Source organism: Rattus rattus, chromosome 3 (genome assembly GCF_011064425.1).
Source record: "Rattus rattus isolate New Zealand chromosome 3, Rrattus_CSIRO_v1, whole genome shotgun sequence".
In the NCBI taxonomy this organism is placed as follows: Eukaryota; Metazoa; Chordata; class Mammalia; order Rodentia; family Muridae; genus Rattus; species Rattus rattus.
This window is the reverse complement of record NC_046156.1, coordinates 32,365,785-32,378,118: the sequence shown is the minus strand read 5'-3', so window position 1 is coordinate 32,378,118 and position 12,334 is coordinate 32,365,785. Positions and strand designations below refer to the sequence as shown.

Sequence of the window (12,334 nt, the reverse complement as noted above, 5' to 3'; positions counted from 1 at the left end):
CTTTCTTTCTTTCTTTCTTTCTTTCTTTCGTTTTTCAATGTTGATGGTTCATTACCAGTAATCAACCACAATAAGTAATCATTATCTAGTCATTATAGCTCATAGGTATTATTTGGATTGGTAAAATAAATTGGATATTGGTGGACATTGAAGTTTAAGAATTTCCTTTTTAAGAGTAATAATTAATTTGGAAGCTAAACTATTACTGTAACATTCATTTGTTATAAAATCAGCTACCGGTAGGTAGTTGGTTACACTGTACCTAAAATAATGTTTTAATTTGGTGGCGTGGAGTCTGGATTCTTATCTATTATCCTCGACTGTTGAAGCCCAGACCTCTTTTCTCTCTTACTTACATGGGGGGAGCGTTCAGAAAGAGAATGCAACGCTAGGTTTTGTGACCAATTATAACAGAGATTTTAATTACTTCACTTCATACTTAAAATAATTAAATATGAATGGAGTTTAACCTTTTTAATTCTTCTAAGCAATTCTTGGTAAACCAAGAACTAGCTATTGTATTGAACAAGGAAAGCAAGGTGTTTATTCTCAATAGCTGTCTCATTTTATACTCTGTGGCATTTAGTAGACTGTTACACTAAAAAGTTCAAAATGTTTACAGTGTCATGGACTACTTCCCTGGAAGGGGGCTATTTTAAATCACTAAGGAGAAGAAAGGACCCACTGCTCAAAACAGTTATGAGGATCACACACATAAGGAGTTTGGGATAATAATTTAAACCAACGTATCCCATTTTTGGTAAAATATGGGTAGAAATTTCACTTAAAAGAAAACACAAAAGATATACATGAATATAATATATAGTATGAATATAACCATACTATTACCATACTATTGCTAAAACATGAGGGCAAAAAAATTCATAAACTATTATATTTTAAATTCTTTAAGAAATCTGTACTGTATTAAATCCCTACATCCCAAGGAAGACCTTGGGACTGCTGAAGAGTACTGCTCAAAGTCTGCTTCTCACTTTTGAATAGTGACAAGTGTTGACTACACTCTACAGAGGACATGGGAAGGTCAGCTGAGAGGACACTGTGGCTGTGAACCTTTACATTTTCATTGCTACTTCAGTGTACCTGTGTGATCTTTCTGTGTATGTGTGTGACTTGGACTTCCACAACCATGACTTTCAGTGCATTAATATGTAAGGAAAGGCGTGTATGTCAAAGGCCAGACAGTTAACCTTAGCAGATTGAAACTTTCAAATAAGCAGTTGGCCTTGCCTCTTTTTAAAAGATGGCTCTAAAGACTGTGTGCGGTCAGTAAGGAAGTGGCCAGCAGATCCTAGTTAGTTAGCAAACGGTTGCTGCCCATTGTTTTACAACAGTGGTTTTCTATGCTGAGTTCAGCCCCATTTCCCTGTCTCATTGGCGTAGCTGGAACCACATTGGAAAAAGCAATGCTATTCACAAGTTCAAACAAAGGGCACCTCCTCTGTAAGCTAAGCACCCACTAAAGCAACTGGACAAAGCTGTGACTTTTCACGTCTCTTTTTACCTCTTGATCTGGATACATAATATTGACTCACTCACCCTGAATGAATAGGACTGGAAGAAAGAGCCACGTTGTCTAAGTTCTCGGTGCCCCAGCTCAGACGATAAGAATTCCTTTCTGCCTCCTTGGCTAGGGCTGACACCTACACACAAAGAACAGTGGCTTTAATGAAAAAAACGACACTCCAAAATTCAAGTAAAATACAAGGAATCCTGAAAAAGCATAAAACAAAAGGGACTGTGACCTAGAAGATTTTCAATCGAAAAAAATAAAAAAAATAAAAAGAAACAAATCTGAAATGAACCTCTTCTAGTGCACTCCCTTTTAACTCATAAGATAGTGGAGTATTTGAAAGCTACTGTTTGTCTATTTTCTTATATCCAATCCATCAAATTATACTTAAAATTAAAAGGTTCCAGAGTAAACTTTAAGCCCTTTCTCACAGCTGCCTTCAATATTGCCATGAAAAGATACTTTACAAGGCACCATTCATTTTACAAACACGTCCTGCTTTAATTTTTCTCATAATGGAGATATTATTTACAGAGCACAGATCTTTACATAAAATCTCCAGAGAGGAACTCCATATGGCTGAAAGAAGAAACACTACATTATTATTTCATAGAGAAAATAAAAGCTCAGTGAAAATTTGGCAAACATTTCTCAGGCTGCAGGACACCCTCAAATCTCTCACCCCGGGTTTGTCGGTTTAGGTCGTTGTTGTTCTTTCCTCTAGCTTTCTCCTCTCTACCTCCACCCCCACCTGGTCTCCACTGCACATCTGTGGTGTTAGGACATACAGAAAAAGTTGTTCAGAAAGCAGACGCAGAGGCAGAAAGTCATGTACCTGGTGGCTGGGGATCACAACGGTGTCGTCGATCATGGCACTGTCCCTCAGGTACGATGCATGGCTCAGAGTGTGAGACCTGTCGGAACTGAGGGACCGGAAGCTGGTAGGTTGGCAGGAGGTCATGGTCATGTGCCCACAGCGGTGGAGGGGTGGGAAGGTGATACGAGCCGAGCAGGAGAATGAAAAAAGCCCGCTATTAGCTAACAGTGCAACTTCCAGGGGACACAGATCTCAGAGTGGCCTTACCCAGGTCTCTGCCCAGCAGCTGAAACACATCCTCAGACTGTGCCTAACACTGGTGCAAGGGCACCAGGGAATCCACAAGTTACATTCGATACTCCTAATCTGATTCGTTTTCTTTCCAGAAGTGTTTGGAACCGGCAACTGTCACTTATTTGCCAGTGGGGGGAAATTGTATGCAGGTAATAGTTCTTAAATCTGTGTTAAATAACATGCCTGCAGCCACGAGACTTCATTAGCAAAAGCTAATGAAAAGACAGGTTTTTTTTTATCTCTTTATTTTTCTATTCTCTTCCCTTGCCACTTTCTCTTCCTCTCTGAATTGCGAGTAGCTGAATGTCAGTGTCCTCCCCTGGAAGGTACAGAGTGACATGAACTGTGGCCAAACGCGTGCTTCCTGTGGAAGTGGAGTTCCTCCTGTTTACCTCGGGTGAGCTCAACAGTGCTATTATCTCAGAGGAGAGCAGTGTCCCCTTTGCATGCCCTGTGTGTCCTGTAGGAATCCCTAAAGAGTGTCAGTTGCTATGGGAATGAGAGGCAAGAGCAGGACAGACACACACCAACACAAGGGCAATTCGCCAATGGGCACTGACCAAAAGCAATGTGGGGCTTCAAAGTGCAATTAAGGCCTTGCTGTTCGGTGTTTCATATTTCTGATAAATCTGATTTTTGTTATCCCAAATAATAGACTCAAATGCAAAACAATCGTACTTTGCATAACCCATTCCTTCAAGTCAATCTGTACAGTAAAATGACATTATAATTAGTTCACTTTTCTGAGACAGACTCTTAAGCTATTACCTAGGGTGGTCTGGAATTCACTATGTAGCCCAGGCTAGCCTTGAACACTTGATTGTTCTGGGGTCTTTCTCAACTGGTTTTGATGTAGAGGAAGTAGAAGGAGTTAATTTTTATCTTGCCTAAAAGACTAACAGGGAGAAAGAAACAAAGCAGCATACAGCCACAAGAGCGAAGGGTAGATATTAGAGTATGTAAACAGAGGGAGGACAAGACCATGGTCTGAGCATTCACTTCTTTATAGATCTTTCTCTGCTGCTTGCTGTCTGAAATGCTAATTGATCGGTGAGTGAAGCTCATGTGTCCTAATTGTTCTTTTCTCCCCTAATGATGTCACAGAATATACTTAAATGAAGTAAATATGGCCGGCATATTCTAACAGCAGAGACATAATTGTCTCTGATGAAATAATAAACTTTTGAAAAGGTTTGAATCTCTGCGTCATAAATTGCACTCATTTGGTAGGAAACATGACAATTTTAAATATGTTACAACAGGGTTACCATTTATTTATAAGACGCTTGTTCAGTTAATGCATTGAGAATACCATGCTCAAAGAAATTAAAATGTATTTGTTCACTTGGAGGATCCACAGCTCTGGATACAAAGAGGGATTCCATGCACACTTTCCTTCTATCCCAAGACTGCTTTGTAGGGTTGAGTAAATGTAACAATTACTAGTTCAAGAAACTATAATACTTGTTAGACATTCAACCTGTGGAGTTCGAAGCCCCAGTGAACAAGTAAGGATACAAACTTTTCAGTGTGGTTGAAGAAGCATCTGCAATTTGTTACTTGGAGCTTTCCTGTTTGAATTTGGACAGTTGTAAGCAATAATAGATGGATTAAAATCCAACTGACAGTATTTGGTTGTGGTTTTGCTCCAAATGCATTAAAATGTATGCGTTTTGATCCTTCTGTGTTTATGATTATTTTAGGCACCGCGATGTGGTTGGATGTCTTTTCCTAGTCTAGATAGATAGGCTGCTTAGTTTGTTATGGGAAGGCCATGATCCTGTGTTGTCAGCCACAAGGTGGCACTGTGAGAGAGTAGGGTAGGTTTTTGTGACACTGTCACCTCTCCTAACTCTAGCAGTTACTCATTTAGCACAAAGGGTGTGTGGGGGGTGCTAATTTGAGGGGAAAATCTATAATTCTAGTATATAAGCAGCATTTGCCAATGCGTGCGCACGTGTACACACACACACACACACACACACACACACACACACACACACACACACACAGTGAGCAGGGAGCAGGGAGCAGGGAGCAGAGAGCAGGGAAATGCGAATGTGTCCAGGACGGTCATGGTTCCATGCCTGTAATACCTACCTGGGAATGGTACTATGACGAGCATACCAAATAAAGGAATAATGAAAAAGGAGAACGGTTACCAAAAAGGTGATGTACCGAACTGCTCGAGCAAAAGTGAAATAGGAATTAATAAAACACGAAGATGAGATGTGGCCTGCAGACCTATTTGGGGGCTTGTACATACATGTGGTGGTCCAGAAGGGCACATGGGAATCCAAGAACAGAGCATGCAGTGTTTGTTCCATGCCTCTGTCTTTGTATGCTAAGTCTCAAACCATTCAACTCCCCTCCCCACTCTATGGAAAGTTATAATTCTCAACTTCAGATTGAAAATGGAAAATACGAGCAAATCGGGCATTTTTAAGAAATAATTAGAAACTGATGAAATGAATTGTTCTCTGGCTGAGCTTAATCAGGCTATTCATAGATTATTGTGAGTCCACACAAAGCTATAAATAATTTCTTGTGCTGAAACATAGAGTGGGGGCTGTCCCTGGATCTGAGGCCTGCCTGTAGATCCCATTCCCCTAACTGAGCTGTCTTGTCTGGCCTCAGTGGGAGAGGATACAGCTAGTCCTCCAGTACTTAGAGGAGCCAGGGTGAGGTGATACCCAGAGGGCCCTCCCCCTTCTCAGAGAAGAAAAGGAGGAGGTACAGGGAAGGGGTCCATGTTAGGGGATATAGGGGGGTTGTGATCAAGCTGTAAAGTGAATAAATAAATTAATAAAGATTATTTATAGTAGAAAAAAGAAGCTCGAGCTACAAATCCCAATCTGTCGATGGATGAGAACTTAATGTATGGCCCAAGTGTCCTGTCACCTCTTCTACCTCCCAAGGGCTTCCCCTTCCTTGCCTTGATCCCGAGGGCTACCCTCTATGTAAGCCACCAACACCAAGGAGTCACAACCCCTCTTCTTCAACTGCCCCAACCGATTTTACCACCCACATCTTAAAATTGTCACCGCAGAATTCTTTCTACAGCTGAGCCGGGGGTCAGAGTTTGATATTGTCATCACCACCAGTAAGCAGCATGCTGCCACTGAGCTGTCTACCCCATCGGCCACTCTCCACCAGAATGTCCGTGTCACAGAAGAGGGACGCTGGCAAAAGGCAGGTGTGCCTCCCTTCCTGTCCTGGTCGAGCCTGCTACACCACTGTGTGGTCAGGCTAACTCTAGCCTCAGCTAACCCTGCGGTGAGGGCTTCCGTGCCTTCTGCCTTTCCCAGAAGCACTGCTCAACAGTCCACCTGGCTTGGAGACTGCCTGTCGGGAAGCTTGAGTCTCTGTCCTACAGAGGTGTTGGGAGCCCTTCTGCCATCGCCTTTCAAGGGCTCCATTAGGCTCTGAATTTAGCGAATATATTTTAATCATGTTGGTACACCCAGATCAAGAATGGACTTACACAGTAGACAGGAAAAAAAGTAAGGAAAGGGGCAAGAGAAGAGGAAAAAAAGAACAAGAAACAGAATCCAGGATCTCAAGGGATTCCCCCAAACGAGTTGCCTTCAGACATTATTTGTGCAGAATCGATGACTCCTCCTTAAATGATAAATACGTGGGAAACTCGTAAAGTGGCTGACAAAAGTGTCAGTTCTGCACTATGAACATGGGACTGTCGATGGGAAGACACTACAGTAACATGGACAAGCACACACGTGACCCAGCTTAGCAGCCATACTTCTGAAGAAGCACCCAGAATATTCTTAGCCATCTTGCAAGCACCAGGTGTATCAGTTAGGAATAAACAAGAAAGCGTTGACTCAGTTCAGAATGTTAGCAAGGCTCCTCAGACTTGTCTCCAAAAGTGAGACCCTTAAGGACTCAGGTCCCCTCTTTAGATCCTGTCCTCTCCTTCCCCCCCACCTCCCTTAAGTGAAAAAGTTAATCCCAGGGCAGTTTCCCATTGCACTTGTTTTCTATTATTCTCCATAGCATACTTTTGTGCGCACAGAGATTGCAGCACCAAGAGTTAAGTGAGAATCAGAGGCATTGGAGAGGCTAACCACAGTTGCCAGGCAAAACTGTCCTTGGGATTTGCCTGAGAGAAAAGTGGCAGCGCTGATTAAATACATCGCCTTGAAAGGCGGGGACGCCTTTTTGATCTTTGCTCGATCTCTCTTTGTAGTAGCCAACATGATTATGCTATATTGTTTGGTATCTTTGGACTGGTTTCCCGTTCTTCGAAAGGTGTCACAGAAATCAATGAGATGACGCACCGTCAAGCGAGTGAACTATCCACCCAGGTGCTTACTAACGGTGTCTGCACTCTCTATCACCACAAGAAAATATGTGGTGAGCCAGGCAGAGTGATATGAGCCTACAATGCACGCCCAATACTGAGGTGGCTGAGTGGGGGGCAGAGGGGTGGGGGGTTCGAGGCTCATCTGAGAAAGTTCCCTGACATTCTAAGCTACATAGTGAGACCTTATCTCTAAAAAACCAAAAGAAAAAGAGAAAAGGGAAAGAAGAAAATGTTTAAAAGATGTGTTGTGCATACTTCTGAAACTTAATGTACGTTTGGTGAATACCTGTCAGATCTTCCGCCCTCCAGACTGTACCGAAGGTAGTTCATGCCATCCAGGAACTGACTGCTGGGCAGCGAGTCATCGCCAAGCTCCTTGAGATCTTCTGGCCTGAGATATTCTCCCCCATCACCTGTCACTGTGTCATCACCTGGAGGTAATCAGGCGACAGTGAAGGAAGACACTTGTTGACTTTAGTACCAGCAACAAAATATGCCCACAGTTACGAAGTGCATTCACACAACAGCTTGGAAAACAGCAAAACACTGCACATCAGGAAGACACAGATTCCATGCGCGTGTCTACAGATGGATAAAGCCTCTAGAGAGAATAGTTGATTAATTTCCCCAAAAGGCATGGAGAAAAAAATAATTAACCGAATTGTAATTCTTTCACTATCTTTCAACTGGCTTTATTCATTCTGTTATCACGATGACCAATGGAGCTTAAAGATTAACCTAATGTGTAGCTTACTGGGATTTTCTCAGAAGCTTATACAATAATTCTGTGCATAATCCAGTATTAATAGTCTCTTCATTGACTATGTGCTAAGATATATGAGACAGTTCTATAATGGTAGATTATTTGTGTATATGTGTGCCTATGTCTGTACTTTTTTGTGTCTCTGTGTCAGTGTGTATGTCTCTGTATGTGTCTATGTCCATGTGTGTGTCTAGCTCTCTGTGTGGATCTGTGTTTGTTTCTGTGTTTCTCTCTCTCTCTGTCTCTCTCTCTCTGTCTGTGTGTCTGTCTGTTCTTTGTGTGTATTTGTGTTTGTTTCTGTGTTCTCTGTGTGTGTGTGTGTATGTCTATCTCTCTGTGTGTATCTGTGTTTGATTCTGTGTTCCTCTCTATATATGTCTGTGTGTGTGTGTGTCTGTGTGTGTGTGTGTGTGTGTGTGTGTGTGTGATGTTTCAGTATGCACATACATGTGAAAGTCAGAGAAACACAGTCTCTTCCACTGTGTAAGATCTGGAGGTCAATTCAGTTTCAGTTTGTTAGACTTGGCAGCAAGAACTTACCTGCTGAAAACCACATTGATGCTCAGAAATTTGATAATAGTATTTTATAAGATTTATAATATTTTGTAAGATTAAAGATACAAAAGAGCACTAAGGTAGAAAGAAATAAGTTCTAAAAACCAGACTACTAAAATCTAGACATGGTTTGACTTGGGGAGAAGTCTAACCATTTTTAGAGAGTTTTGTTAACATTTGGGAAGACACCCTGTGACCCTTTTGCTTGTGTGAAAAGGTGGTGGGAATGGTGAAATGCTAGATCTGTCATGTACGAAAGGCTGTGCATTCTGTATCCCTTAAGCAAGAACCCAAACGTTACCTAACACTCAAAAGCTGGCTTGCATTTTTCCTCTTTTCCCTCCTCCCTTACCCTACTCCAGGGTCCAACCAATGGAATGTGGCTTGAATCCTTAACACAAGTTAGGGCATCCTGTGCCTCGCTGGGTTAGTTTCTAGACACCAACCTGATTCTCCCGAGTTTCCATCCCTGACTCCAGTCTCTTCAGTAAGCCAAGGTGGTCACAGGGAACAAAACTAACTCAAAATAGGTTTCTATTCCTTATGTGTTAGAGTGTCTCAACACTCCTTAATAAAACATGATCCATATTTTAGATTTTCTTATTCGGCCTCTTTCTTGTCATGTTTTGGTGGGGAGAAACAGACCCATAAAGGTGGACATAGCTGGATCCAGCAGCACAACCTGGGAGTGAACACAGTCCCAGACTTCCTCTCTGCTGTTCATGGATTTGTGTCACAAAGAGAGAGAGAGAGCCATCTGAGCAATATATTTAAAATGAAATATATCCTTTTTAAAAGACTGGCAAGCCAATTCAGCATTTAAAACCCTCTAATCACACTGAGCTCACGAGGAGGTGGCTATCCTTAAGATTCTCCCCCATTCTCTGTCTCTTTTGATCTTTTTTTCTGAGAACAGCTGCTATGTTTGGCTTATTACAAGTGAGCTTCAGAGTTCTGGAGACATCCATGGTGTACTAGATCATGATGTCATGATTATGACCCAAAGAATTCAAGTCTGCAAAGCGAGGAACAGTGTCCAGAACCTAGTCTGTTATTAATAGGAGTGACACTTGTCTCGGGCCAAATCCTCTCGATACTGTATATAATTTCTCTCCAAGTTAGTTGTACATAAAAATACCATTGTTCAGGACTGTGTGTCAACAGTGAGTGATGGAAAGTATGTATGAGAAGGGTTAGAGGAGGTTTATAGTTATCTACGTCTATTCCTAGAGCCTTATGCCTCCCATCTTCTCGAAAACATGGTCTTTAGCTCCTCTGCCATCAGCCCCATGAAGGACTTTCCCTCCCTAAAATAAATCCCTAACCTTTCTTTAGTCAGTCTTAGGCCTTTTTAAATGTAAATTCTCGGTCTTCTCTTCATTTTATAATCAAACTTCCTGTCATAACCAGACCCTTGGTATTGTTGGTTGATTTTTAGTAATTAAACAATGACCACGAGGTGACTTCTTTGATAAACAACCTCCTTGACATCTGACAGAATCTCTCCTAGTCTTTTCCCTATTACTTTGAGTCTTTTCAGGTTCCTTTGTCTGAAATGGTGGTATTCCTATATGACTCCTGCTATGTCCCATTTCCCACACATTATTAAAACTCCAAGGACCTCATATAATATACTGTGTCCAAAACTGGATCCATTCCAAATACATTTCTCAGCCTCCTCCAAGAATTCTGCACCTGGATTTTCGATAAGTATCTCACATTTAGCATGAGAAAATACCATGTTTCTTATTTGTTCACTGCATCTCCCACCAATATGCTTCTTGACAAACTTTCTACATGAGCCACTTGTATAGATAACTGTCTCCATGCTTTTAGAGAGGGGATGGGAGAGATGAGGGGTTTCTTTTCCTATCTTTCAATCAATCAATCTATCTATCTATCTATATATTATCTATCAATAACTATATCATCTCTATTTGTCTATCTGTCCATCTCCACCCACCTACCCGTCTGTCTATTATCTATCTATCTATCTATCTATCTATCTATCTATCTATCTATCTATCTATCTATCTATCTATCTGTATGAATGTTTTGCCTGCATGCATGTATGCCTGTTGGATCCATGTGTGTGACTGCCAGATGCCCTGGAAGTAGGTTTATAATAGTTGTGTGCCACCATGTGGGTTCTGAGAATCAAACCCAGGTCCACTGCTAGTGGTTAAGCACTCTTACTTGCTGAGCAGTCTATTTTAAAATAACATCCTGAGTTAAGAACATTAGCTTGTGGAGAGCTTTTGGGGGCCACTTCCAGAAACTTTGTGGAAATTTGACATGGGGCCAGTGTAGAGAGCTGCGACGTGCCGCGCCTCAAAGATGGCGCTGGTTTCCGCCTTCCACCCTCCCAACGGTGAGCGCTCCTTGCAGTAAACAAGTCCTTATTTGGCTATGTCTGCCTGGCCCGCTAGCTTCCGCATAGTGACAGCCTATCTGCATGACCCACGTGGCTTGCTAGGACTGGCCAGTGCTAGCTATTTAAGTGTGGTGCAGGGCGTTCCCCGGGAAGAGAGACAGTGAGAGAGAGGAGAGAGAGAAGAAAGAGAGAGAGAGAGAGAGAGAGAGAGAGTCAGAAGGGAGAGAGTCAGAAGAGAGAGTCAGAGGAGAGAGCCAGAAGAGAGAGAGAGTCAGAAGGTTGTATCAAGGTTCCTGAGTAAAACTGCTTGAAGATCTCCTGTGGTCATGTCTTCCTTGCTGGTTGAGGTTGGGCGCGCCAAGGGCCAGGACAAAGAAGTAAGCTCAAGGCAGGGAATCTGACTTGGGGCCAGTACTCAGGAAATAGGGTCAGATCAAGAACATTTACATTTGAGTTAATGCAAAGCTCAGAGCAGGCTCAGGTGAGGCATCCTTCTGTCTTGGTCAACCTGGCCAGCCCCTAGAAAGGTGCTTACAGGATTTGTTTAATGCCTTGCTTGTTCCTTGACTGAGAAGTGATCTTATTATTTTACATGTAATTAAAGTGGTATAAAGCAGCCTGGAGAGAAAATAATAAACCCGCTTCAGCCTCAGAACTGGCTGTGGTCACATTACAGTGTTGTCTAATTGTCATTTTCCTTTTTACTCTTCTCTCCTGCTGTGGAGAACCTGTTGACTGAGCTCGCTTGGTCATTAGCTCTTATTCGCATGCACAGAATCCTGTTCAACTTGGGAAGAACTTTGCTGTTACATAATGATTGTTCACTGACACATGCTCTGTTATTAACTTATCTGGTATAAAGCAGTCAGACATAACTTTTTTCCCATATTGTATAAAAATCTTAATGTGAGTTCCCTTGTTGTTTCCTGTACTTGGAACAATGCCTTCCTATATTACAGATGTATTCATTTAACAGATGACTCTCAGATGAGTACATTTTTTGTTGTATTTCCAGTTTTTCTGGACATTTCTGGGCAGCTCCTTCCAAGGGACTGTAAGTCATCATCATACTACAGTTTGTTCTTGTTTTAAGAAAAATTGATTTTGGTAATCTAAAACTACAAGATTCTACATGACGTGACTGTTATACGAGCCATGCCAGGACTCTGTGGAACACAGATATCAAAAATATGGGGATAAATTAAGATCAAATAATGTGGTCACAAGGGTTATCTATCTTACTAACCTCTATGATGCTTGGATAGAGACTCTCTGAAATGTCACTGAGCCCTTCCTTGCCCTTGCTATTGAAAAATGGGGAGACCTGATGCCCTCTTCTGGCCTCTGTAGGTACTGCATGCAAGTGTTGCACATAGACTCAACAGACACACATAGGTAAACCATTTAAAAGGGTACATTATTACACACCAGGCCATCTCCTCACACCCAGTGCTTTCCTCCCCGGATAATTTTTAAAAGGTATTTAGTGGTTAACTTACCTCCATTCTTGACTATCTTTTAGAACACAGTTACATTACCACTTCTAATTATATATTTGCTGAGGCTGACCTTACTTATTTTATTTTTCTTTTGAGACAGATTCTATCTACATAGCATGAATCTGGCTGTCTTGGAACAAACTACATAGACCAGGCTGGCCTCAAACTTGCAAA

General features: G+C 41.9%; 1 protein-coding gene across 1 annotated transcript in view; it reads right to left on the bottom strand.

Moving 5' to 3' along the window:
- Window positions 1-12,334, bottom strand: part of Ank2 (ankyrin 2) — a 585,274-nt gene that overhangs the window by 54,123 nt on the left and 518,817 nt on the right. The window contains 4 exon segments of the mRNA XM_032897358.1: window positions 1,561-1,664; window positions 2,370-2,457; window positions 4,746-4,757; window positions 7,256-7,400. Coding sequence (XP_032753249.1) covers window positions 1,561-1,664; window positions 2,370-2,457; window positions 4,746-4,757; window positions 7,256-7,400 — 349 coding nt within the window.